This window comes from Thermothelomyces heterothallicus (assembly GCF_042370625.1).
Source record: "Thermothelomyces heterothallicus CBS 202.75 unplaced genomic scaffold P884_scaffold_19, whole genome shotgun sequence".
Lineage (NCBI taxonomy): Eukaryota > Fungi > Ascomycota > Sordariomycetes > Sordariales > Chaetomiaceae > Thermothelomyces > Thermothelomyces heterothallicus.
In genome coordinates, this window is record NW_027192580.1 from 422145 (window position 1) to 448960 (window position 26816).

The following is a 26816-nucleotide window of genomic DNA, read 5'->3' on the forward strand; positions in this document are numbered from 1 at the left end:
CTGTTTCCTTTGGTTTGGATATCTTGGATCAACTCTGCCAGGCTAATCAGATCCCAATGCATGAATGCCCTGTTGATGTAGTTTCGCCAACCTACCCTCCCTCCCTTTTCCCTCCCCCCAACGCCCGAAACGCCCAGCTAATGCACCGAATAATACAATCTAACTGGAACATAAGAGACTCGCGCGCGCACGCACACGCACACACACACACACACACACACACACACACAGACACACACACGGACACGCACACTTAACGGGGCCGCCCTGCCTCCTAGATCGAACTGGGCGCGGCATCCTTGCGCCACCCCTTGGCCCGCATATTGGCCTCGATGCTCTTCCAGATGGTCTCGACCACCTCGCGGTCGCGCCACCGGCTCGTCTCGGCGCCGGGCTGGCCCGGATCGCGCCACTTCTCGACGGAGCACGCGAGGACGCGGTGGCCAAAGGCGCGCACCGACTCGGGCGGCTCCTCGCCGCGCCAGCCCAGATAGATGCCCAGGACGTGCTTGAACAGCTCCGACGGGTTGCTCCACCGGTAGTTCTTGAACTGCCACGTCTGGCCGGTCGTGAACACGGCCACCACCCGGTTCCAGTACTCGGGCTTGAACTGCTCCGGGCCCTCCACCAGGATGAAGCGCATCGGCCGCGACGGGTCGATGTCCTTGACGAGCCGCGAGACGTGCAGCATCGTCGACGTCGAGCTGTGGTCCGGCGGCGTGTACCGGCCGCCCTCGAGGAACGATTTGGCGTTGGACATGCGCAGGAGCGCCGAGGCCGAGGGGGAGAGGAGGATGATGGGGTCGGGCCGGCGGGCCGGCTTCTGGTTGAGCGCGAGGGTCGCGCTGGCGCCGACGCCGGCCGAGGGCGCCGCGCCGGGTTTGCGAGTCACGAAGGGCGCGGCAAGCTTTCGGACGTGGGAAAAGTCCTACGAGGTAAGATTCACACTTGGGTTAGTTAAAATCATTCTCGCTGCTTTCCGGAAAGGGGGAGAATCCTTCCCCCCCCCCCCCCCCACCAACCCTCTCTCCCTTTGGCTGGGCCGACTCACAGTTGGCTTGATTCCTCTGAGGGCGGTGTTCCTGTCGCCCATGCGCCGCTCGCCGCTGTAGATCTGCGCCAGGCGAGGATCCAGCGTGCCTCGGCCCGCGCGCCCCGACGCGGCCGGGGCGGCCTTGGAGGCAGCACCCGTTGCCGCGGTGCCCGCCCCCGCCGCGCCGTCCTTGTCCCCGCCGGGCAGGGGCCTGATGAACTCGCTCTCCTCTTGGGCGCCCTCCAGGTAGGTGAACAGCACGAGACGCTCGACAAAGGCAAACATGTGCACGGCGGCGCCGCCCGTCATCTCCTCGTTCAGCTTCGTCGCCACGGCATTGTACTCGGGGATGGCAAAGTCGCGATTCAGCCAGGCAAAGTAGATGGAGCGCACATCGACCGCCTTGCCCTCGGTCGACGTGAATCGCGTCGGCGCATCGATGGGCACGGCAACGCGCGCGGGATCGGTGAAAACGAGATGAGTGGCTCGGGAGAGCGGCGCCTCTTCGGACGAGTCGGGCGACGTCGTGGGAATGATCTTGCCGCCCGATGCAATCGAATGCCGCAGCAGTAGCAGCGGGTCTTCAATTGGTGCCATCTTGCGGCTTGGTTGCGGCTCGCAGGACCCGCGCTTCTCTGGCAAGGGCTCACTTTCGATGGACGAGCAATGACACGATGGGCGCGGGAAGGGATGGGTGAGAATTGTTGCCGACGAAGCTTCTTGGCCGAGGTCGCGTTTTTGTTGCCGCGACGAGGCTGCAGCCCAGAGCTTGTGCAATTGCGATTGAAAGAAGGAACTCAGCTCCACTTTTTTCGAGTTTGAATGGCCTGGCTGGACTGTGGTGGACGAGGTGAAGCTCGGACCAAGGACTAGTTCTTCGTGGACCCCTTTTGTTGACAAAGCCCCTGAACAGCAACGGACGGGGCGTCCTTTTTCCATCCGCTTCCCCCGAACCCGAATGCTCCTGCACAAAGCGCTTCTGTTTCGTAAAGTTGCAGGCTTCTCATATGTGGGCAATTGTCGGAGAAGTCGATTGTCCAACAAGCTAGAAGCAAGGATGTCGTGGAGTGGGTAAGACATGATCTGCGAGGGGTTCGAACCATCATATACTGGAGAGAAGCGCCTGTGGTGTGAAACAACTGACAGGGCGTTAAACCGGTTGAGAGGGCCAGGTATGGTGGCCTGAAAGCGATATCCGTTACGAAAAGCGACTCCGGCTTGCTGGATGACGCTCCCACCAGCAGCCCGTGTGGCCAGAGCGTGCGGTACATACGCGCTCAGCTTAAAAAAAAAAAAAAAAACAAATATCAAATTACCAGTCGCCGTCGACCTGAATGCGGCAAGGCCTCAAAGCCGTCCGTCTGAAATGTCATATTCATGCGTCAAACTGACATCAAAGCCACATAAGATGGCAGAGTGGTATCATCCAAGCCCAAGCTGGTATAGTGCGTGCCCTGAGCGCCGCGAACAGCAGACTCACACCATGCTCCTTTCACGTCACGGAGCCCGACTTCGTTGGTTCCGGACACTGGGCGGCGTTGTCCAGTTAGAGAGACGCAATCCTCCCGCGAAGCCGAGCTGATATCAGGTCGGCATGTCGTGATGAAGCACTCCGTGACTTCGCCTTGCCTTGTGCTGAAAATGCTGAAATGATGCAAACCTCAACACCCGCGCAGCGAGCATATCGGTGATCCGACACTGGATGTCTCCTGACATAATTGAACTGAGCGCTGAGCGTGTTCGCCAATCACATAACGATTGCGAACCCGATACCTCTCTTCATGAGTCAACAAGCATCGTGTCGTCACCATCGAATGCTGGTTTAGGCGGTTCGATCGGGACACCTCTGCCTCGCCCGGCAAGCAGTTCCCTCCTAATTTCGGGGGCAATCTTGTCATGACCATGGTTCAGGAGGAGGTCCAGCAAGGCTTCTCGCTGGTCTTCAGTGACTGTTCAGAGCGGGTCAATACTCAGCACACCCGTGGACGCACGGCAATGGCACTCACTATCATTACGATACCGCTGTGCGAACGCAAGCATGCATTGGTGGAAGATCACGGGCAAGGCCTTGGGAGCCGAATCTCCTCCGGGGCTGGCGGTTGAGGCGTACCGGAGGAAGTGGAAAACCAGCGCGTCCACACATTGCCACGCTATACGGCGTTGTTAGTTACGCTGGGGCACGAACGGCAGCAGAGGAGTTCGGCATCAAGACTTACGCAAGGCATATTTCTTTTCCAAGAGAACTTTGAGCATGTAGTTGGTCGCGCTGACACATTCGGATTGCTGCGAGGCCTGCTCTGCAGCAATATCGCACAGAGTCTTGATGGCGGCTGCCGAATGAAGGACCGGGATTGAGACGCGGGCTAGTACAGCCGAAACGATTTGGGCCTCACGTAATGTGCAGGTGCCTTGCGAGCAACAGTCAGCTGATACGGCTCTTGTGAGCCGAGGGCTAAGATGCCTCACCAGATGCAGCCAGAGGAAACAGGAATCCTAAGTCCCAAGGAGTCAGCGACGACGCACACACCATCGTTGGGGCAGAGGGCAGACCAACCCTTAAAAAAGCCTGCAGGCTTGTAAAGAGCCTTCTTCAGGCAGTTGAACAGGTGGACATTGAGCTTCTTATGCTCGTAAATATCCTCCCGGACACGCTCCAGGATTACCATCTCCATAAACCGCTGGACGACTACGGGCTTGGCCGAGACGAAGATCCTAGTCGCAGCATAGCAGGCATTGGGAGTCCTGGAGATCCCCAGGTCAGTTCCATCGTTTCTGGTGATGCTGTAACCGCACACACGTACCAGAGATCCGGGCGCGTAATCTGAAGTATGTCTTCCCAGTGGGGAATCTGTGGTAGGATCTTGAAGGGCTTTGGCAAGGGCCCGGATTTGTACCGAGCAAGAATAAGCCCGATCCTGGCCCTTCGTTAGCGTCCCCAATCCCCACGAAACGACCAGTCGACTCCATCCCGGACGTACTTGGTGAAAACCTCGACCACCTTGGGTGGCATCTCATAGTCCTCCTCAACCGGATTCTGGTCCTGTTGTTGCCCACCCTGCTGCGCCTCCTTCTCGGCAATCTTAGCGAGAATTAGATCGGCCAGATTCGTCCCCGCACCCTGCTCTTGCGCGCCGTCGCCCGGTTTCCCGTCCCAGCCGTGAGTGAGGAGCGGGTCGTCGTTCATTGTCGGCGCGACAAACCGGTTGAATGTGTCGAGGTCGGCCGCGTCCACTTCGATTTCTTCCACTTCCTCCTCCTCGTCACCCCAGGCCTCGTCGTTGGCGAACTCCTCGTCTTCCCGGTCGCTGGTCCCCTCAAAGCGGGATGGGTCGAAATCAAAAGCGGATGGCTTGGGTGCGCCCTTGTCATTTGAGCCTGATTGACGCTCCTCCTCGTCAATGAGATCCCGGCTCATCTCCAGAATTTTTCTGGAAGCTTTTGCATCGACATAAGGCTGCTCCTCGGCATGCTTCCTATCCGCCCGCTTCGAGGGTCTCCCCTCTCTGTTCTTGAGAATCCCGGTCGCGAGGAGGTCATCTTCAAGCGGATTGTGCCGCCTCTTGTTGGAGAGCGACGAAGTCGGTGCTTTCGGCATGTTTCAGGGCGTGCGGTTCGTCGTCGGTTTGCTTTTCTTGCGCTCTCGCGATTGCAGCAGACCGCTCTTGGGCCTCGACTTGCTGGGGTAATTTTTCGTGCACCTTTCACAGAAAAAGTTCCCGCAGCGGGGGGACCATTGCGGTCTTGGCTGCGGTAATCCGTACTGATTGGCCCAACCAAGCCGATCAGCGGAAATACAATCCACCGGTATGCTTATCGGCCACACGAGACTCCCTATCGATAACAGCTTTTGGCCCCGCGCTGCCCCGCGCCGAAAGCACTTTGGTCGCGAAATTTGCGGCAGGCTGCAGGCTACAGGCGTGAAAGCGAATCGAAGCTCTGGCAAACTGTACGGCTCCTTTTACGGCGTTTACTCGACTTTGATCCACCATGCCGACAGAATTAGAGGAGGTAAATCTCCCCATTACGCCAGAGCGTGGGATCGGAACGTGACTGACATCATGCCCGCAGCTCGTGGGGTTCATTGCCCACCCGAACCCTAGTATTCGCAAAGTGGCGGCCGAGAACCTCGTGCCATACTCGACTGAGCAACCTTCCATATTCAAGAGAGACGAGTTGCTGCCCGTGAAACACCTCAAGTTCCTGATCAGAGACCATCCAGTGAGCCAGGTGCCGTTTCCTCTGTAGATGCTGCAGCTGCTGAGCGCGTCGTGCAGGAAATTGCAGAGCATGCCATCACCATTCTGATCAACTTGACGTCCGACCGGAGCGTTCTCGAATATGTAGCGACCGACGAGAGATTTCTCGGCATCCTCCTTGGCAATCTGGTTGTATGTATGTTGGCCATCGCACGGCCAAGCCCGCCTGCTTCCGTTGTGAGTGGGACTGACAGAGGATGTTGTCCCTCTTCGTAGGATCCATCAGAGGCCAATGCGAACCTTCTTGCCATGCTACTTGCCAACATGGCAAAGTGGGATGGCCTGAAAGACATTGTCAACCGAAAACAAGATCCGCCCAAGGCCCTGCAGTCCCACGAGCTAGTGCTCAACCAGCTACTCGACCTCTTCGTGAAAGGTGCCGACGGCACGTATAACAAACAGGCCGACTTCGACTACCTGGCCTACGTCTTCGCCGACCTTTCAAAGCATCCCGAGATCCGGCAGTTCTTCCTCACCAAGCAGGAGTACGATGACGTCGTTCCCATCAACAAGATCAAGGTGTTCACGGAGCACAAATCGGATATCAGGAGGAAAGGGGTGGCGAGCATCATCAAAAACACAGCCTTTGACGTGCCGGCGCACCCTGCGTTCCTGGACGAGGACCAGATCAACATTATGCCCTATATCTTGCTGCCAATAACCGGCAACGAGGAGTATGATGAGGAGGAAACGATGGGGATGTTGCCGGATCTGCAACTTCTACCGCCCGACAAGCAGCGAGACCCAGACCACAACATCATCCAGACACACGTCGAAACATTGACCCTCCTGACAACGACCAGGGAAGGGAGGGATTATATGCGACGGATTAACGTCTACCCGATCATCCGAGAGACACATCTCCGAGTTGACGACGAGGGTGTCCGCGAGGCGTGCGAACGGTTAGTTCAGGTGCTGATGCGGGACGAAGCGGAGCCGGGAGCGGAGGGAGCGGACGAGGAGGACGACGATGAAAGAGTAGTTGAAGTGTGATTCTCTCCCGGAGAACAAAATTTCCAATGGAAACCGCAGATACCACCACACCGCCAAGCAGACACGTCCTCAAACCCTTGTCGTCTACTAGGAGGGACAGCCGAGTCAAATGGCCGCGCGCTCTCAATCCCACCTGTTGGCACAAGGGTAAAGAGCTACCCAGAGCTACTCAGAGCCACCACACCCCAACGTCGGCTGAGCCAAGAATACACAGGCATGGGACCAGGTGCAAGAAGCGGATCGTTGCCACGACCGCACCTCGCCGTCCTTGGATGATACGGAAAGGTACGAGAATTCGACGTTCCAAGGTCCGACAAGCGAAATCCATAGCCCATATGGGGGCTTTACTGTCGCTATGAGCACTGCGAAACTCAATATGGCGAGACAGTGGCGTCTGCATTCACTTCCCTTGTTCCCTTCTTGGGCGTCAGCCCTTGCTTGACGTCGAACAGGCAAATCCGACTTCCCGTCGGAGAAAGTCTTGCTATCCGTTTGACCATTTCTCCTTCTGCTATAGCATCAGCTGTCTAGGTGTTCCTCGGATCTAGCGTTTGATCGATTATTCCTGCCCGTTTCTCCCCTGACGTCTATTACCGCCATTTGCGGCAAGAAAGTTGACACCTGCCGAGGGTGAAAAAAAAAAAAAATGCCTGCCGTTCTCGGGGCTTGCGGCCTAGACCTTGCCAAGTACGCGCCAAGCTGCAAACGCTGCTACGCGCGGAGGATTCCGTTTGCTTAAGGGCAGTGTTACTTTCCGCTTCTGGACTGTTCTTGATGAGCGATTGGCTCGCGGCTTGTTTCCGCCGCTGTTCTCCGCTTCTTCCCGCCGAAACACGCCCGGCCAAAATTATCTGCAGTGTGCAGCCGCACAAGGCGATTCCCGGGTCTGTGAAGGATCAATAGCGTCAAAGCCCCGGGAACTGGTCCGCGGTAGCGCACGAGCCATAGTTAGAGCCTGGGGACCTTGGGATCCCTTTCCGGAAACTCGCTCGCCAAAACGTCCACGAAACGTTCGCAGACGCCAAGATCAATCACACTGCGCGAACGGACTATGCAGGTGCGGAGAATGCCTAGCGCAGCGACGGTGCTAAGCGTAGTGCATTCTGTAGTCACTACGCGTAGTGTATGGAGTAGAGCTAGCTACCTACCTAGCTATTTACCTTACTACCCGCTATGTGGGTGTATCTACTCCATTCCATAGCGTTCCGACTTTATCCTGCATCCAAGGTTGGGTTGTACTGTATGTATATGGCGTGCCTGGGTATCGATTCGGCAGACAACCATGTGCATTACGTTAGCTCGCGGCCGGAGTTCGAATAGAGAGCCTGCAAGCAGCTTTTCTTTCCACAGTGATATGATAAGTGGGGCGTTCTCGAAACCGATTCCATCCCCATAACGGGGAGTCAATTACTGTGTAGCCTTGGGCAAGTAAAACTAGCCCATGACAGGAGCGAGAGCAGCGAAGAGACGGAGCTGAAAGCGAGCGCATGTGCTTGTCTGATGACAGAACTCGATCGAGATACCAACAAGAGAGCGATCGGATCACCACCAATGCACATTTCATTCAGAACCGTCTCTCACGGGTATACAATAATCAATCTCCCTCCCGAACAAACCCTGACCCAAGACATCAATGGAAATCCGTACAGAAAGTGTGCAGCATCCCCCCCCCCCCCTTCTCCCCCTCTCTTCTCCCCACGACGCCTGTCCTGTTCCCACCTCTCCCAGGGGAGGACGAGCAGGGGAGGACAAGACCGAGTCATCTCAGACTCTCTCACCCAACCGTTGGCACATTCATCCGCCGCCGCCGCTCCCTCCACCAAAGAAGAAGCCATCAAACAGGTCCACCTGCTGCCCGTCGGTAAAATCGTGATGCAGCCCTTCCCAGCCCAGCCCGAAGCCGAGGTCCATCTGTGTATCAGCCAGCCCGCTGAGATCCACACCGTCCAAGCTGCAGTTGCCTGCGGAACTGGCGTTGTTGTTGTTGCTGTTGTTGTTGTTGGCGTTGGTGGCGGGAGGGCTGAGGGTCTGTAGGTAGTCGCCCATACTTCGCAGCTCGTTCAGAGACACTGCTCTGGGGCTAACCTCCTGCTGCTGCTGCTGCTGCTGCTGCTGTTGCTGTTGACGTAGCGTCTGTTGTTGTGGGGACAAAAATCCGCCAGCTGACGCCTGGCCTTGTGCACCTACTATCTCGGCCAGCGGCGAGCTGAGCTGTGGCACTGATGGAGGGGTAGGATGGCCTGGCTGTTGTTGCAGTGCTGAAGGGGATGGCATCATCCGTTGGTCGATTGTGGATGCTGCTTCCGGAGTGAGGGGATTGCTGTCCCCAGAGTTGGCGTTGCTGCGTGGCGGGATCGAGAGGTTGCGCATCTTGGAGAGGCTGTCGGGTTCGGGCTTGATGGTGGTCGTGCCGCCGGGGACGCGGTACTGCGCGCCTTTCTGAAAAGCAGATATCACGGAGGGATAATGATTGGAGAATGTGTCCGACGTGACGGTCGCTGTTTGGTCTGAAGGGCACGTGTGCTGGTAGTGTTGCTCCTGGGATCTGCTCAATACGGAGCCGCGGGCGCTTCCCGTGCCCCAGCCGGCATGGCTGCGGCTAAAGTCGCTCCCCGAACTGTAAGCTACACTGGCATGGCTCGGCTGGTAATGTTGGCCAAAGCCGCCGGAGGCGTTGACCATCTTCAAGGTGGCCTTGACCGTACGTTCAAACGCGTCGCGGCACGCCTCGGCGGGCGGACATTTATCAATAAAGTCCGTAAAGACGGAGGTTGCGGCGAGGACGGTGAAATCCACCTCATCCATGGTCTAGAATACGGGATTAGCAACAGCGCCCCCCCCCCCCCCCTCTCTTCTGACACGGCCACAGCGCGGGGGTGCACTTACGAGTCGGCTCCTGACGATTGGAGAGTGCCAGATCGCGTAGAGGTAGGATATGCCCGCCACGAAGAGGTGGTGGGTCGTCAGGTACGTGTGGTTCACCAGGCCCACCAGATGCAGCTGGCGATACAGCCGCAGGATCTTCTGTCCGGCCTCGGCGACCTTGAGATACACCCGGTCCTCGTCTTCGCGGAGCTCCGCATTGTAGACAGCGGGGCTATTCACCTCCTTTGTCGTGTCATACTCGCCCTCAAACACCGCGGGCACGCTCAGGCTCTGCCTGTACAGCATGATGATGGCCTGCCAGTAGTTGAGATTTAGAAAGTCAGTCGCGAAGGCCACTCCCGTCTCTTCCTTGGTTGGCGCCGAGTTCTTCCATTCCCAGAGCCTCCTGTCGATGTCGATTCGCCACGACCGGAACGAGTCGAATCTGGACAGAAACGGCGAGGGCAGGTCCGTGTGCATGTAAGGATTACGGTGGTCGCGCCCGCCGGCCCAGGCATTCCGAGCCTGCCGATACTGCAGGACCTGCAGGATCTCGGATTGCAGCAGCCTGAGCCGGAAGTAGTGATGGGCGACGAGCTTGTAGCTTGGCAGCCGCTGGTCCGGCGGGGGCTGGATGATGCCGGCCGGCGTGATGAACCGGTCATCCAGCAGGGACGGGAACTCGGTCGTGATGACCAGGTCGGAGATTCCGAAGGGCCGGCCCACGCAGAGACTGACCAGGCGGTCAAGCGAGTAGGTACACCACCACAGCCGTCGTCGCAAATCGCGCACGTACTCCCGCCTGCCCCTCTCTCTCTCCATTGCCTCGTTCTGCTCGGCCGCGGGGGCTCCCAGCCCGGCCTCAAGGTCCTTGCTGTCCTCGTAGTGCAACCCCAGGTCGATCGCCAGCCTGACGGCCACGCCAATGATGTACCACAGCCCGGGCGGGACGGGCCTCAGCAGCGCAAAGTTAGCCAGGAGCAGCACCACCTGCAAGTCTTCCAGGCCGCCGCTGCTCCCAAGACAGGCCTCGAGGTGCACGATGGCGCTGGCATGGTACTCCTCCGGCTGGCACTGCCTTGATCCGGGCGGGGAATCATCCGATTCGGCTTGCGGAAGCTCACCCTTGGAATCGCCCACGATGATGCCGGCGCCAATGGCAAACACCATGTTCAACATGTAGAGCTCCCGGGGGCCCCGCCCCCCCCGCTCGTCGGCATACGCCCGCTCGAACATGTCCATGAACTCGCCCCTATGCAGGACCGGGATCTGCGGGTTTGCGTGCTCGAAATACAGGCTGACCAACCGCAACCCGAGTTCCTTGTCGGGGAAAGTTGCCGGGTGAATGGTCGGCTTGGTATGCAAGCCAAAGAAGGAATCGCGCATTGAGGTGCCGGGGCGGGGACCGCCGCTGTCGCCGCCACTCGGAGCAGGTCTGTATGGCCGCACGCCCCCCTTTTCTGAATTTGACTTTTGGTCCGAGACGGACGATTGCACTGCGGCGAACACGACGCGCGCAAAGGATATGCCGGACGTCGAGCCCAGGTAGCGGTTGTCGACGCCCCCGGGACCAGCACCGGCGCCACCGTCAGACGAGCCGGGCTTGGAAGCAAAGGGCTGCAGCTTGGTGTGACTGCCATTGCTGCCGTTGTTGCTGTCGCCGGTCATCTGTCCCCTGCCGCCGCCGTTGGCGGCATCGGTTCCGTCAAAGTAACTGGACTGGCCAGCCTCGGCGGGCGACTGGGCGCTGGCCGATGTGTTCCCTCCCTTGGAGCAGTAGTCGAGATCCTGCGCCGGAGGGAAAGCAATACCATTAGCGGACAGCAGCCCCTCGAGCTGCTCGACCCGCTTTTCCAGGTAGAAGATGTAGCTCCTGGGGATTTCCCTCTTGGTGATTGGGTCGTACCCGACACAGGCGACGCCGGCCTTTTCACAACTAGCGCAGCTCGGGAGCTTCTGATCACAGCGGTTCTTGCGCAGCCGGCAGCGATTGCACGCGCTTACGTTGCGGAAGCTGCTGCTTTGCCCGGTCTTGGCCCCGGCTCCAGCTGCCGCAGCAGCGGCAGCACCAGAAGCAGCACCATCACCGCTGCCACCTCCGCCGTGGCTAGACAGACTGTCTTGGTGTTGTTGTTGTTGGTGTGGGTGGTGATGGAAGATGTGGTCACCCGCCGGGGAGGTGCCACCATCGCCCAGGTCGCCGTCGCCGCCGTTGCCCGAGAGCAGAGATGCCGGGGAGTCCTTCTCGGGGGATGATTGGCGGGGGCGCTTGGAGGGCTGGAGGTCCGGGGACCGAGGTTCGCGAGATTCGGGTGCCGGCATGGTCTCCCTGCAGCGCTTCTGAGACATGTAGCGTCGACGTGCTGCCCGATGCGAGTTGAGACTCACCGAACCCCACCAGCCGTCCCAGGGAGCAGGTCCGGGTCGCAGGGTCAAGCAGCGAGCGGCGCGGGGCACACCGACGCGCCGTCAGAGAGGGGATTGGCCTCCTCGCCTCGCCTCGCCTACTAGCCCGTCTCCGCACCGGGAGTGCTCCCGAGGGTCGGGGGACTCGAGATTGTTCGTGCTTAGTCCCACTTGGCGTTTTTGCGTTGCAGAGAGCTCTATTCTAATCGACATGTGTGCGGGCGCGGTGCGTCGGTCCCATGGCTCGAGGGGCAGGTCGTTTCGAGCTGCCTGCCGATTGCAGCGATGTTTGTGCACTGTCTTCTCCGTGACACGTTTGTGCGCGCGCCTGCGTCTCCCTCTGCGTCTGTCTCTGCGTCTGCCTCTCCGTCTGCGTATGCGATATACGATATGCGATATGCGATATGCGATATGCGATATGCGATATGCGTATGCGTGTGCGTGTGCGTGTGCGTGTGCGCGTGCGAGCGTGCGAGCGGTCAGTGTCTCTGTTTCGGCTGCCTTGCGAGGCGTCGTTGAGCAACCAAGAACCCAAGCCAGGCGCTCACATGTGACAATGGGTTGAGCGACGTCGAGCCGATGCGGCTGGTGTCTCGGAGCCGTGCATCGCTTTTTGGGGATGGAGCGGAGGAGTGGGTTAGTAAACCAAGGTCGCCGAGGAGTTTGGTTGCGGAGCCTTTTGTGTGTGGTCCATCCACTGCAACTCGGTAACAATCAGGAAACTACTGGCTGCAGCCCCCAATCGGCACCCCACGCCAATTCACGCAGAAGGAACGACGCCGCTGTCGGGCTGCCAGATGTAGTTACATACACATGCCCGATAAGCACACAGATAAGGCAGCTCGCGACTGCCCGGGTTCGACAATGGCGAGGGCCCCCGGGCAGGTGCATGTAGCGGTAGTACTCCGGAGAGATACCACAATCATCGAATGCAGCTACCAGATTCTACCTGAAGTCGTGTAACGTTCAAGAGAGAAATGAAATTGGCGATGCATGTATGAGTGTACTACACGCGTAAGTTAGGTATCGGTTGTAAGGTGCTTTTAAACATGAGATTACCTTGCTGCCTGACATGTATACGTACTCGAGATAAGGGACCTTATCAACGATAAGTTACCTGCAACCACCAGGAACTTCCTTACCTAGACGTTCATTTTCCACTGTGGAACCTACAAATCTCTCTCAGCTACAACAAATATATGTATACAGATTACTGTATTCAAGGCACAACAAACCTTACCAACCTTAGCTATTTCCGCTAATCAGTGAAGTACGTCCATTTATCGTGCGTATGTCTGCACTCTATATACGTCCATAATCCGTATATTCCATGCCATTTTTCAACGGTTTAGGCGACAGATCGCACGATCACAGCATGCAGAGCGCGGCTGCAGATGTACTTTGGCCTGCTGAGCCTCCATTCCGTCAAGAATACGGACGCGACACGGTCTCTCGTCCAACAGCCCCGAAGCCGCCTGATGATCGATTGCCAAAAACGGTGAATACAGCTAAAACCCCTTAATCCGGAGGTAACTAGTTATTCGTGACACCCATATGCCAAGCCGTAAAGTACGCCTATGAGACACTCCCTTGACCGTTTGTCTTGAAGCAGGGTGAGGTGGGGAAAAAAAAAAAAAAGACAACGTAGGTGCATGTAGTGTAAGTGTGATAGCGGGGAAGGGTATATCGTAGTGTAGTTAGGAGAGACCAGAAAATGACCCAAGAAAAAGCCACACCTACAATCAATCACAAGACCCCATCCGCTGCCGCTTCACCGACCTGCGGGGACCCCGCCGCCTGTGTCAACGCCGGGAAACAAACGAATATGTGATGGCCGATGACGTTCCTGATGCGATCCGAGCCAATTGTCCTCTGTCCAAATCTCAAAAGAAGAAAAAAAAAAAAACCCAAAAACCCCAGGTCGAGTGTCAATCGCGGCCCAACTACCAAGTCCCTGAGACAAAGGAAAAAGCTTTACTGCCCCCATCGACCGTATCGCCAAGGAGAAAAGCAAAAGAAAAAAAAAATGTCGTGTAGCACTGCGTGCATCTCCTGAGAACCCGCTCGGCGGAGCAACACCGGTCTATCCCAATAAAAATCATGACCCTGAACAAAATAGTCGTTCGTAATATCTTCCTGATGCGAAATACCGTTGGAGAAACCACCCATCTAGACCCGGACGGCGCGGAATGCCCCTTCCGCCGAGGGCACCTGTCCATGCCGGCGGTTCTTCGGGTGGAAAGAAAAAGGAAAGCGAAAAAAAGAAGAGGGAACAAGAAAAAAAGAGAACGAGAGGGACTCGTAGAACAAGAGAGGAACATTCGCGCAGGGAATGCCTCACTCCCCCTCCGCCTGTGTATTGTTCGTCCTTGCGGCGCCATCCCAGGTACCGCGGGATTCGGGGGCTGCTTCGATGTCGTCCTTCTCGTCCATCCGCCCTCGAGGTTCCGTGATCTTCAGGCCGACGAAAGCACCGCCAATGGTGACCAGGCCGGTCACCCACCAAGCCAGCCCCGAGTACCCGCTCTCCCACCCAATCGTGTAGAGCAGGCCCGAGATGATGGGTCCGAGGGCGCGGCAAAGGCTGGCCGTCGAGGCGGCCGCTCCGTTGATCGTGCCGAGCGTCAGCGTGGTCGGCGCCGAATTCGTGATGAGGATCGCGTTGCTCGGGTAAGCCAAGGTCGAGAAGGTGCACTTCCAGATGACGATCATGTAGACACTGGTCATCCGGATGCTGTGGGGAAGAAGCACGATGTAAGGAGTGAAGAAGTACAGGAGCGGGTACAGGATGGACATCAGCCTGAATAGTCGGAGCGGGCCCAGCTTTTTGGTGATCAAGGGAAAGAGAAAATGCGTAGACGCCATCGAGTAGATGCCTTGAACCGAGAGAATGAAGCCGATCGTCTGAGTGTCCAAGCCGAAGCCATCAACGAACTTGAAGGGCAGGGTGATCGGCATCTTATGGTCAGGGGGGTTCGTGCTGAGGAAGACTGGAAGCAACGAATCGAACACCATGGTATGGCTTGCGTGTGTCAGCCACTCTGGGATGTTGCTCCAACAAAATGATCATCCCCCCAGGGTGAACTTACAATGCGAGGATACCATACGAAGCAATGATGGTGACCACCGGCTTCGTGAAGATCCGTGCTACGGGCTTGCTTTCTTGCTGAGACAGCTGGCTGCTGGTGCGTGCCTCCTGTTGTACGAGACCAGAGGGACCGGATACCGATGACGGGCCCGCCAAGTCCTCGCTGGTGAGATATCCGGGCAAGGATTCCTCGGCGTCAAACAGCAGAGGTTGCTCCTCCTCGGAACCCTTGGCTGGCGAGCGTCCCTTGTCCCTGGTGCCCCAACTCGGCAGCAAGGAGAGCAGGTAGTTTCCCAGCTCCACGCCGCGATCGCGATGCTTCTTCTTCTCGGCGTGAGTCTCTTCCAAGAAGAGCAGGCCGATAATGACCCCCAGAGACACACAGGTAGCGCTGAAAAGGTTCGGTAGTAGGTACGGAAAGCGATCCCAGATGCTTCCTGGCGCGAACACCGACGGTAGGCTCTCGACTGGTTTTGCGAGTGCACCTCCAATCATGGGGCCCACAATCGAGCTGGCCATGTCGTTAGCCCTCTTCCTCACAGGTCGTCGTGGGTGTATGTGCTGAGCGGCCGACTTACCCCACACACCAGACCAAGGGCATGACCGCGTACGCCCGGGCTAGCAAACCAAGGTCAGTTCCTCGTCTGTCCAGCATCCTCGTGTGGTCATGTCTTTGTTTTGGGGGGGAAGGGGAGGGGAGGGGGGACCCACGTTGGTGCTCCTTGACCGTGACCAGTTCACCAACGGTCGTCTGCAACACTCCGATATTCCTTGTGCTGTCAGCCCGAAAGCCCCCGGGAACCCTAGAGATCCTTCTGTTAGGCTTACCCGTTCAAGAACCCTCCTAGTGCGCGGGCAAACAGGGCGACCGGGAGGCTTGGTGCGAAGCCAAAGATGAGCACGCTCAGGCCCGTTCCGGCCATCCCCATCAGGAGCACGGGTTTCCTGCCGACCTTGTCGCTGAGTCTTCCCCAGAAGACGCTCGTTGAGAATTCGGCAAAGGTGAACGCCGAAGTCACCATGCCGGCATAGAATGAAATTTGGCTCTCGTCTTCCGTCAGGCGGAAGTCTTTGACCATGTGGTAGATGTAGGGGAAGATGGACATGAACGCAATGGGTTCGCATATCCGGCAAAGAGCTACATCCCCGGTTAGAACCTACGAGCAAAACCGCCGAGTGGTTGTCGAGCTTACCGAGAATGAGCAACTGCCTCCCGGGATACGGGGGAGGCTCGGTAGCCGCCATGGCACGGTTCCTTCGCATTCTCATTGTTGTGATGTCGACTTCGATCCGAACCTCGGGCACTCTAGTTGTAACAATTGGCTCAAGGTATGACTGCTCAAGTCGAGGGCACGTCGAGGGCAAGTCCGTGTGCACCCGCAAGTCGGGGGGAAGCAAGACCAGAGGAGGGGGGGGTTCTAAACAAATAAGAATTCGACGATGGTTGCGTCCCGTTTAGGAAACCGGCCACCACTTACTGTGTGATGGTATTCTGCTGATGGTTTGTTGTCTCGGTGATAGAAAATGAAGCCCAAATGTAAGAGCGCTCAAACCCAAGGAAAAAAGATATTTGGCCCGAGAGGAGATCAAAGAGCCGGGAGTGGATGTAAGTATATAATTCCATAAGGAAAAAAAGGGGACTCCGCGATCCACCAAAGACCAGCTCGCATGAGACGGATCCCATGGGAGCTCGTCAAGGGTGTGCGGCGAGAGCTGAGAGCAGAGGTCACCGGATCATCCATCTGACAGTGTGGGGACCCTTGCGTGGGCGGAAAACCAGGAATGAATAATCTGGAAGGAAACAATGAAACAGCGGTGACAAGCACCCGCTCTCTGGCTTCCGGGGAAGAGAGAGACGATCCTGGGGGCAGCGCTACTCCGCAGGAGGGTAAGCTCAGGTAGGACATACCAAAAGGTACGAGGTGAGAGTAACGGATAGCGTAAAGCTGCCAACCTGATCCCTGGTCCATGGCAGGGGGGGGGTTCAGGCCTTGGCGTCCTCCGGTGGGCATGGCTGAAAACCCCCCCCCCCCGGGTTTCTGTCCCCATGTCGTTACCACGCATGCTTTGCACCTTGCAGGGATGTGCCGACGGGCCCATGGGCTCGTCACCGTTTCGCTGGGACGCGGGATCCCTTGATGACGGAAGTCTCTCCACCGGGCAGCGTTGCACGCCTCCTTGCCCCACGACTCTGGCGGTCGGCCGGTTGTCCACTGATCGGGTAGCCAGTGTATGGAGCATGCACATTTCGCACCGGATGTACGAAGTATATACTTCCAGACGTGCAACATGAACCTACACTAGGAGTGTAAACTCCAGCGCCGTCCTTACGGGGACTCTTTCCTTTTCTTTCTTTCTTTTTTGTTCGTGTGTATGTATGTGTCTGCGTGTGAGCATGTCTCGTTGTGACACCAGCGGGGTCGTAAGTTGGGTAGCCGGAGCTGACCGAATGTTGCCCTCGTCGTGAGGAGGAGTTTATGTTCGTATGTATGTACTACATAAGTAGGTAGATACAGAGTACAGACAATGTGTACGGTTAGCTGCGCCGGAGCATCGTGTTAAACCACTGGTGAGCACCTGCGGGGAAGGCTCGGTGCAGGCCGGGGGCTTTGCCGGTATCACGGCACGTTTTCTCTTGAGTGGTCTGAGACGGCGGCATGTCGTGAGAGGGCCGTCGCGCGACAGCAGGCAACAAACCACCAGCGTGACAAGACCTTTCGCTTCTGATTTCGAACCACCGATGCGTCGGGTTGGGAGTGATGGATGGAAATGACGGCGGTTTCCTCGCGGTTCCATACGTCGGAGCGAGGCTGGCGGACAATTCGCTCGCAGTCTGGGCGGGCGCCTGGTCGTGGAGGGCCAGTCACTGAAACTACCAACCAACGGCCGGTCGCAACCCTCGGTCACACATGAACCTTGCTCCCCACTTGTGAGGCTGTCACTGCTCGCGTCTACAACTGCCTTGGGCGACGCCGAGGCAGCCGAGTGCTGCAAACCTGCTGACTTATGGAATGAAACGTGCCTGGTTGCTTTCAGGGATCAGAAAGTGAGGCGGCGTTGTTGTTTCTCGATGTGGAACTTAGCGGCCACCCCAGTGGGATTTCGCCCAACAATACGAAGAAGTGAGGCAACGAGCGAGCCAAGACCGAGACGGCACGGCTGCACGAATACCGGATACACTAAACCACTGCAAGCTGCAATCGTTCTGACTCGTCCCTTGGCGGCAATAGTTGAAGAAGTGATATCCTGTGCAGTGTGTAGGTCCTTCGGAAGAGAGTGGCCGTGCACCGACATACCGCAGGGGGGGGGGCGGGGGGGAGGAGGCTCAAGTTTGGTCGCCTCTCGCGCCTCCGACAATGGTCCGCGGATATAACTGGCCTTGTAAACTCATGGAATTGCCAGTTGCGGTGGGTTGGGCGAGGCGCGGTTGCCGGAGAGTGCTGCGCTGATTGGGCAGCCTTAGGTTTGAGAAGCGGTGAATCGGTCCTTGACAATGTCGGAACCCGGAGAATTGCGGGATGACAGTAGTCGCCCAATGTGGAGACGGCAATCATGCCTGAGGGCGACCAGGCTCGGCAAGCACCTCCATTTCTACCTCTGTGTTGGATTGGCGAGTGGAGTGTAGGTTATTAGGCAGGTGTGTAGAAAGATCACATCCTGGCCCAAATTCAACGCACTCTGAAACGCTGGCAGAGTAAATCAGGTTGTCATTCTTCCCCATCCCAACATTCTTGCACTTTTTTTGCCGCACCCTCGGCCGGAATGGGTCGTGCCTAACGGTGGGCTGATGGACCAAACTGCGGAAAGAGCACTCTGACAGAGTCAGTGGAACCTGTACCCATTCTGCAAAGGTCCATCCACCGCGTAAGGCCAGGCACCTGTACGTACCTACCTACACTGCCAACCTAACGAATTGACAGATGAGGAGGCAATCGGAAGGCGCGGTCGTGGGGCTCTTTCTTTTAGATCTGTTTCGGCCCGGCGAAGCGCAACTTCATGCGGGTGACTGGCTGCTGCAGTCAAAGCAATGCAATTGCGCTACGACTTGGGAAGTGTATATACAATAGCAGAGTAAGGATGTGACGCGCACTGGCATTGCACGCGTGCCAAGCTGGTTTGCCAGAAAAAAGTACTATTGGTCTACTCGGTAAACCAGCTGGGCATTGGCCTGTCTGAATGCCGCCATACTGTTAAATGCAAGGCAGGTATAGAGTCGGGGCAAGCATCGGGATGAAAAGTTCGCATCCGAGATCTACTTGGAAAACTGGGCATGGTGCGTGATCAAAACCTTTGCTTCTTTGCCGCTCAGGCCAAGCCGATGTCAGTATTGGATCGCGGACGCCACCTCTGTCTTAGCGTAACGTGAGGTACCAACAGGTAGGCGCTGCGCAGATCACGTAGTAGTATCAAGTGAAACACCTCTAGTCTATCTTATCGTTTTCGAGCATTTCAGCGCACCAAGTGCCCAAGACCTAGATCTGGACGCTTAGGACTGAAAGTTGAGTGCTAGAACTTGCGGAAGGATGGGAGGTTAATCTACCGTAAAGAAAAAGAGGGAGCTATGTACAGTACAAAATGGCATACCTGACACAACAACGACAGCCGGAACCGCTTTCTATGCAATCATCAGCGGCTCTCGTCTCATGTCGTGCGATATGTCTTGTCTTGGAGCAATGAGGGATAAAGGTATATATATGTATTTACTTTACCTGTTGGCATGCGAGTTCAAGACGCCGCATTCCGCATGTGTGTATACAACTACATAAGGTACCTACATACAACAAGAAACCCTGCCAACCTCGGGGGCTTCGGTCGAGGCAAACGAAAACGGACGGGAAGTGGTAGCCAGCCAACGGCGCTTGTGGAGTGCTCCGGGTGGTCAGACTATTGGAGCAGTCGAGCAATCGCGGAGCTCGGAAGCGCCAGCCGAGTTCCGTCGTCCTTGTGCCCCAAACTTCGTCCGGGATGTTTGCTTACGTGTTATCCAATAGAGAGTACACGGCACACGGAAACTCACTGGTCTTATAGTCGGATAGGTCCCGGGTTGCCGGGAGTAACTATGGGTAACTTTGGTGGCGGATGACAAGGTTTGGCAATGGTCGGCGGGATATTCGTTGATGTATATAGGTACGTGCATGCATATATTAGGCCTCTCACTTTTACACAGCTACATACAGCGCCCGACGCCAGATAGGCCATCTGCAGCAACCCGCGCGGGAATCGCGGATTGGCACAGGGCTCACAGTGCCGGCTTCAATTGACGTGCATACGCAGTATCGAGAATGCGACGTGGCCCATACTGACTACACTAGAGTACGGAGTACAAATTTGTTTGACTACTGCGAATAACTAGTGGATTTTCAGAGCACGTGCCCGGTTTCGATCTATCCAACCGGGGAGGCAGCCGCTTCTTCCCAAGGCCCCATCGGCAGTCAGGGAGAGAGCCTGCACTCCACCTGAGAAGAAATTGCGCGATCACCCCAATCTCCGTTGGAGCCCAGGGCAAGGGAACACCAACCGGAATCGGTACCACTTCAATGGGGAACCATGTGGCGGACCCGCTAGGGCCAGAATGGGTGACCCCCCGCGCCTGGCCAGAGATTGAATTTTGTGCGCAACCCACTCAACTAGTAGTACACTAACTACTGTATACACTATAGTACCTTACGCAGTGTACTCCGTATGTTGAGGCGCGCAGATAATTGTGTGGCGCACCGCAACCGAAGCTCCTAATAACATGATGTTTATGTCTGATTGTACAGTACACAGACGCACATGTTCCGTGCATTAAACGCGCTGAAAGTTTAGGAGCACGATCCAGCCTATACTGCACCTTGGAGCCAAAAAAAAAAAAGCAAACGGGTATTTTGAGACCCCGTACCTCGTCGAGAGCTCTCTGAGCGGTTGGGTGATACCTTGCCCCGTTGCGCGTACTATACACTATAGGGTTAATACTCGCAGTACGTAGTGTACCAAGCATTTCATGGGTTACCTATGGTGTGGAATGAACCCCTGCCAGCCAGCTCGTTTCCAGAAAATGAAATTTCCCCATGTGGTAGCCCAACCAGATTGCCGGGCCGGGGGTCAACATAGTCGATCTCCTACCACGCCTGTAAGCTTGCACCAATCAACAACCGGTGCAAGGTTTCAGCGAGCTTGTTGATGTGCCCTGTTCCTGGCCACTGCCGGCAGGGAAGAAACACGAATACAGTGCGCATTGTCAGATCCTCGGATCAGATCCTGCACTACTCCTGGGGTTCGCAGAGAACTGACGCTAATCGCTGCACAGGCTTTTTGCTCAAGAGATTGCCGTCGGACATGCCATACCGTGCTGTCGCGGCTTGCAGGGTGGGCTCATCAGAAAACTCTTACACTCGAGCGGAGCTGCGACAGACCCGAACATCTAGCGTACATACATACTGCGTACTTAGTTTCCGAGCTGATTGGTCACCCCCTCCGCCTTGCTTGGGCGCGCAGAGAGGAGGAATCATGTGCTTCGGCTTTGAGATCCGGCGATGACGTGTTTCAGGTTGAATGAGGGTAGACGGAGACCTGAAACCTCTTCCAAATCTATTTTCCTTGTATGTATCTCGTGCCCGACGGATGCAAGCAGGGACTTTGCAGCCCTGTCATACCACAAAGCCGTGACAGCCGTCGCAGTGCGGTTCCGCATTTCGCTAATCGAAAAGAAAATCAGGCGCTTACCAAGGTATGTAAGTTCACTAATAATCAAGCAGCGTACGAGGCGCAAGCCGAGATGGTACAATATGTATGTAATCCGTACACGCACAAAGTACCCGAATTAGCGTAGTGCTATTGTGGCGGCTGAGCCCGAACCCTGCCCTTTCTGAAGCCAGAGCTGAGATTGACCCCAGCGCGCCCGGGTCGAAGCCGGGCCAAGGAAAGACGAGTGCCACTCCGATGATTGCTCTCCCAGGAACCGGTCTGTTTGGTGCTGTTACGTAGTGTATGTATGTAGCCAGCTCACCTACCTGACGGCAGCTAACCCAGAATCGAGATCTACTGAGCCGATCGAAGATCGGGGGCGAAGACTTCCGTTGGGCGTGCCTTGGGCGCCTTGGAAAGAGTTTTTTTTTTTTTTTTTTTGCAGCTAACCCAGAATCGAGATCTACTGAGCCGATCGAAGATCGGGGGCGAAGACTTCCGTTGGGCGTGCCTTGGGCGCCTTGGAAAGAGTTTTTTTTTTTTTTTTTTTGACACCATCTGCTCCGTTCCGTTCGTGGCGGTGTGCGCTTGCCCTTTGTCTGGGCTTGCAGCTCAGCCGCTATCCCGTGCGAAGTGAGGGGGGGTCAACAAACTGCCACCCCCTCATTGTCTCAACCTCTCACTCGGATTACACCCCACTTTTCCCCTGTCATGCGACAAGAGCTAGTGTAGCCACGCCCCCAAATGTTATCAGTCTGCCACATAACGTTATCTGAGTACAGTACTCTTACACGCAGTTGAGCGTCGAGAATTGTAATGATCATCTACTAATACAAGCCATATATTGGTGGGTCGAGCCCTCTCTCCCCCACCCTTCCAGAGCACTCGGCCGAAGTTCTCGAGAGCCGCCGCTTTCGGTGAGAAAACTCACAGGAAGTTTCGGTCAACGCATTTCGCTTCGCTAGACATGCACGTGTGCTTGTGCTGTGTAGTGTACTAGTAGTGAGAAGGTATCACTATCGCACCGGATAACTACCCGGTGGCTCGGGGAACCATCAAACATCCCACAGGGGTGAAGCGTCCCTCATATATAATGCAAAGAACAGGACTTAATTAGGTACTTAGTACTAGGTAGCAGTCCAATCACTCGGCCACTTGTTAGTGCGCTGTGTGCGCTTGACTCTTGGCTTCCTCCATTGAAACCCGCGCACATGGGATTGGCATTCTCGGTTCCGCGTTGCTGGGCCATTGGTGGGGGTCCCTGTGAGAAGGGCAAGCCAGAGCAGTCGATCATCTCTGGGATTTAACTAACTAACTGACAGCAACCGGATGTCGGCGCACAAGACAAATACGCATCCTTTGGCCGGCCGTAGGCGGATATCGGGTATACTTGTAGTCGGAGGTGGCACTCGATACCAGTTGTGCGCAATGAGCTTCAGGTACGGATTAATCAGGCCGATCCTGGGCTCCGACGGTGCGGCAAACGGCAAAACGGAATCGCGGATAACTATACCGTTTAGTTCACGCGAGTGCCGCGCTACCCTCAAACCACCACCCCTTGTACGTATGTACGTACCTTGTCGCTCTGGCCCAAGACCATGGTCGAGGTTGCGGGTTTCGTCTGCTTAGCGTCGGCACCGGGCACCAGCACACAGGGGCCCCGCCCGATGCACCTCAGGCAGACTTGCCGCGCGAGCAGGGCGGGTGGCATCTTCCCAAGGTTCGCCTCAGAGTGCGACTTCCTTGGCGTGCTAGTTCGCAGATTAGAAAGCCCCGCGGGTTCGCCGAATGCAATCTCCATCTTCTTCTGACGGTTCCGAATCAAAAAAAAAAAAAAAAAAAAAAAAAAAAAAAAAAAAAAAAAAAAAAAAAAAAAAAAAAAAAAAAAAAAAAAAAAAAGGAAAGAAAGAAAGAAAGAAAAAGAAAAAGGAAAAAGGAAAAAAATTTTAAGCTCACAACATCCGACGTGTTCTCCGACCCCTTCACCCCGTCCAAAATCCAGCTTTCTCGCCGTTGGCGGTGGCGTCGTTGAGAGACATTCGGACTTCGTTCTCCGTCATCTGTGCCCCCTCCCCCTGGCATGGCTGAGTCTCAGGAAACCGATTCCGGTGTCAACCGTAGAATAAGAGCTCTCGATCCCGGATTGTGTCTCGGGAGGTCTGTCCGAGCCATCGGCTCCGCGTTGCCATGTTTTTCCGAGCAACAGCGGGCCGCGGAGGAAATGCAACACAAGCCACTCACTTTTCCAGAAGATCATATGGTCTCAACGGTCCAATGGCTCCAGGACGTCACGTATGTGCACACAGGACATCTCTTCACCGGTACTGCGCGATTGGAGATTAGTGCAGTTGTGCTCCCCTTCCGTTCGACCGCACAACATCTGCACGACGTCTTTGAGTAATATCGTCAACCGCATTACCCCGCGGGTCGCGGGTGAAGCCCCCGAGGCCTTCGGAAGGCTCAGGACGTCGGCTTCCAAGTTCCCCCTTCCTCCCCCTCCCTATCAACGGCCGATCTCAACATTTAGCAAAGAGGCGCATGCCTGGCGGAAGGAGCAGGGCGCCTGTCGTGGACTTAGCTGGAGCCAACGAACTGCACACATCCCACACCAACGCAGCAAGATCCCAAGCCCAACTGTGACTAGATCCCCGTCCGGTCATCGAAAACCGACGGGGATTCCGTTTTGCACAAAACCGCTACCTCTGGCGATCGCAGTCTGACCGGTGTGTAGCCACACGTCAGACACAGCAGCAATGCTCCATAAGAAACCGCAGATGCAGTTGCGCGATGCGACATTGGCGGCTCACCGAGCTGCGGTGGCTTCGGAGAACGACTTCAATTACCCATCAAGACCATCATCTAGCTTCTCCAGTCAATCTCGCCTTCCGGGTCCCCCGTCATACGCGCGGCAGCCCGTCGCCTTTGCAAGCCCGCTCTTGAGCCTGTGTCTGATCCTCGGCATGCCTGGAAGACATGGGTTTCACGCTGACCATCTCAGCTCCCCTGGCATGCACTCTTCCGGTTTGCAGAGGGTGAGGTGAGTAGTTACCGTGTGTCATTGTTGAAGCCTTGGTGGAATTCTTTGCCAACGGTCCTCGCCCCCCTGCGCGTCGCAGGAAGCACAAACGCCGCAACGAATTTAGCGTCTACTCCGTACATCACACATCAGCGGTTGGTTCACCTGGTGGCTTGGACCACTGGCCATTCTCTTCCCGGTGGGCAAAGCTCGCGGGCGCCAACGTCACACATCTCGGCGCCTCCATACGCCGGCCTTGGGTTGCCGGGGAGGGGCGTGCGGGCCGATCATCCCGATGTCGCTAACGCCATTACGCCCAGAGATAGAGCTCAGCTGGTATGACTCAATGGCTTCTCGTCTGCATGATGCAAGTGCTGGTCGTACAGACTCAGCCTTAAACCTGCGGGTTGCAGCCAGAGCGGGAGGCGAGCATGAACGGGGAGTGTGCGGGATGCTTGACTGCAGGACATTGCAGCACAAGAAAGCCTTCGGAGAATCGAGAAGGCCTAGAAAACGACCTACATTTCGGCCATGATTGGCGGCAAATTCCGCCGTCCATTCAACCCAAGTACCGTTGAGCGAGGAAACGAGGGCAATGGCTTGCTGCCGCGGCTGGTTAACCCGAGAGCGCGTGTTGACAGCTAGCCAGCAGCTCGTCGAAGATCCCATAGGGCCCTGCCGCAAGGTGATCTTTTTTTTTCCTTCCCCGCGAAGTCAGAGTAATCAGCTGCAGATAGAGCATACGTGGACGTCGATGACTCGGTGACTACAGCTTGTTGCGAGAGGGCGCGGTCACGCAGCATTGGGCGCCTACGGAAGTCGATGGCCCCGTCCTCCATCTTGTGCAATGTCAAACAAGCTGCACATACCGTCGAATAAGACCTGACAGGTAGCATGGCGGCTCCTCGCTCCCTTCCAGGGATTTCGAGGGGCTGGGATCTGCACCAACTTGCCAAAACGTCAAGGCGCAGTTTGGCCGTTTGCTGATCAACACATAACGGTTCGTAGCGCCCCGCATGCTGCATGTATGTACGGAGCACGCATGTATGTACAATGAGAAAAGGAGGACTCGGACCCAAGAGGAACCTTTTTCTCTGAAGAAACGCGGAACAAGTGAACGGAAACGCCGGCAAGGTGTATGCCGGAGAGCTTCGATCCGGATTTTTATTCATCAGGGACGACAATACGGAGGGGGGAAGGGGGGGCCGGGGGCCGGCAGCGAGGGGAGCAGAAGGCGAGTTGCTCGCAGCGGACTGACAGGGCGGATCGTTTGGCTCGGCGTAAGGCGCCACATTTTGTGAATCTGCTCTATATCGACGGATGCAAGACCAAACAAGCCGAGCAAAAGAACCCGGCTCATGGTGGCCCGGGGATGTTGTGGAAGGCGAAACCCGGGAAACAAGGGCGTGGGCGGGTAAGCGTGACAAAGGCGAAGCAGCAGGTGTACCTGCAATTGACGCATTTTGGCGGCTTTTGAGGCTCTAGGGTTGTCTTTTTTTTTTTTTTTCTTCTCGAAACTAACAAAAGATCCCGGTTCGAAATGTCGGCCAACTTTTACACAGCAGATCGTTCAATGCTGTACAACCCGAGGCTGCATTTGAGCGGTGCCGCAGCCGTCAACTAGTCGCTGGTGAGGCAGGAACCCCACTTTCTAGAGTACCAAGCAAGGTTGGATCAATTTGACCGAGCGGAACCCCGCTATGGGTCCGTCTTGGAGGTGACACAATCAACACCTTTTCCAACCTTGGGCTCCAAGGTTCCTTTGCTCCCAGTTTCATCGCGGCCACATCCGGAAACAACGCTTGACCAGCTGACCAGGTTATCGACCAAACAAACGGTGAACGCGCACAGGAAGAACAGGCACAGAAACAGGCACAGCCACACAAGTGACGGATCGACGGCCATAGGGACTGCATGTGAACCATGGGCAAGAAAGGCGGGACTGAGGTGAACAGCAAGAAGGCCGCGGGACAGGCTCGCAAGGCCGCAGCGGCCGCAGCCAAGGAGGAGGCTGCTCGAGCCAAGCAAGAAGCTCTAGAGGCGGCCGAGTGGGAGAAGGGGGCAAAGAAGAATGACAAAAAGTGAGTGGAGTGGACCATTTTTATCTCTTTTTTTCTTCTTCGTTTATTTTCCCCTTGTCGGTTTTGTTTCGTCCTGTACGGACTACAGTGCCCGCCTGTCCTTTGGTGCTCTACGGAACGTTGGGGGATACCTGCTGCGGCCTGCCGTCGGAAGCGCGGTCGGGTCGACCGTCAGGATTGATTGGGGAGGTGGCGCGGGAGTTCAGCTGGCTGTGTTTGTATGTACCGCCCAGCTTCGCTCGGGGCAACGGGGCGATCGCTACCTCTGTCCACCATGACCTGATTACAACCTCTTCGATGCAGTCCAGAGCCCCCCAGGACCGTGGGCGGACCAACATGCGCTCGCATCGCCGCACGCACACAACCCCTCTTCCCCTCCCTCCATCTTCTTTCCTCTCCCAACCAACCCCCC

General features: G+C 56.4%; 8 protein-coding genes across 8 annotated transcripts; 2 read left to right on the top strand and 6 right to left on the bottom strand.

The window, feature by feature from the left end:
- Nucleotides 1-12: 12 nt before the first annotated feature.
- P884DRAFT_331119 (RNA pol II accessory factor, Cdc73 family-domain-containing protein) lies at nt 13-1934 on the bottom strand. The gene is made up of 2 exons (XM_069445712.1): nt 1052-1934; nt 13-928 (listed from the first exon to the last, which is right to left on the bottom strand). Exons 1-2 carry the CDS (start codon nt 1628-1630, stop codon nt 275-277), a joined length of 1233 nt encoding a protein of 410 aa, XP_069295843.1. The 5' UTR covers nt 1631-1934; the 3' UTR covers nt 13-274.
- A 414-nt stretch (nt 1935-2348) lies between these two features.
- On the bottom strand, nt 2349-4715 carry P884DRAFT_286413 (Bystin-domain-containing protein). Its single transcript, XM_069443832.1, has 7 exons — nt 4012-4715; nt 3835-3948; nt 3588-3775; nt 3500-3526; nt 3250-3441; nt 3040-3183; nt 2349-2982 (listed from the first exon to the last, which is right to left on the bottom strand). The coding sequence occupies exons 1-7, from the start codon at nt 4626-4628 to the stop codon at nt 2813-2815; spliced, it is 1452 nt and encodes a 483-aa protein (XP_069295844.1). The 5' UTR covers nt 4629-4715; the 3' UTR covers nt 2349-2812.
- Nucleotides 4716-4957: 242 nt separating this feature from the next.
- P884DRAFT_227699 (uncharacterized protein) lies at nt 4958-6745 on the top strand. Its single transcript, XM_069439691.1, has 4 exons — nt 4958-5041; nt 5102-5251; nt 5308-5421; nt 5506-6745. Exons 1-4 carry the CDS (start codon nt 5021-5023, stop codon nt 6280-6282), a joined length of 1062 nt encoding a protein of 353 aa, XP_069295845.1. The 5' UTR covers nt 4958-5020; the 3' UTR covers nt 6283-6745.
- Nucleotides 6746-8076: 1331 nt separating this feature from the next.
- P884DRAFT_205368 (fungal-specific transcription factor domain-containing protein) lies at nt 8077-11469 on the bottom strand (the record flags this gene model as incomplete). The annotated part of the gene is made up of 2 exons (XM_069438644.1): nt 8077-9090; nt 9169-11469. 2 exons carry the CDS (start codon nt 11467-11469, stop codon nt 8077-8079), a joined length of 3315 nt encoding a protein of 1104 aa, XP_069295846.1.
- A 2421-nt stretch (nt 11470-13890) lies between these two features.
- P884DRAFT_205335 (major facilitator superfamily domain-containing protein) lies at nt 13891-15910 on the bottom strand (the record flags this gene model as incomplete). Its single annotated transcript, XM_069438641.1, has 6 exons — nt 13891-14575; nt 14643-15152; nt 15220-15259; nt 15353-15411; nt 15470-15779; nt 15835-15910. The coding sequence occupies 6 exons, from the start codon at nt 15908-15910 to the stop codon at nt 13891-13893; spliced, it is 1680 nt and encodes a 559-aa protein (XP_069295847.1).
- Nucleotides 15911-22434: 6524 nt separating this feature from the next.
- Nucleotides 22435-23018, bottom strand: P884DRAFT_271327 (uncharacterized protein; the record flags this gene model as incomplete). Its single annotated transcript, XM_069442427.1, has 3 exons — nt 22435-22568; nt 22620-22814; nt 22880-23018. 3 exons carry the CDS (start codon nt 23016-23018, stop codon nt 22435-22437), a joined length of 468 nt encoding a protein of 155 aa, XP_069295848.1.
- Nucleotides 23019-23502: 484 nt separating this feature from the next.
- Nucleotides 23503-24297, top strand: P884DRAFT_262032 (uncharacterized protein). Its single transcript, XM_069441627.1, has one exon. The coding sequence runs from the start codon at nt 23602-23604 to the stop codon at nt 24025-24027; it is 426 nt and encodes a 141-aa protein (XP_069295849.1). The 5' UTR covers nt 23503-23601; the 3' UTR covers nt 24028-24297.
- Nucleotides 24298-24548: 251 nt separating this feature from the next.
- Nucleotides 24549-25162, bottom strand: P884DRAFT_279146 (uncharacterized protein; the record flags this gene model as incomplete). Its single annotated transcript, XM_069443269.1, has 4 exons — nt 24549-24681; nt 24712-24782; nt 24846-24975; nt 25068-25162. 4 exons carry the CDS (start codon nt 25160-25162, stop codon nt 24549-24551), a joined length of 429 nt encoding a protein of 142 aa, XP_069295850.1.
- Between the last annotated feature and the right edge of the window lie 1654 nt (nt 25163-26816).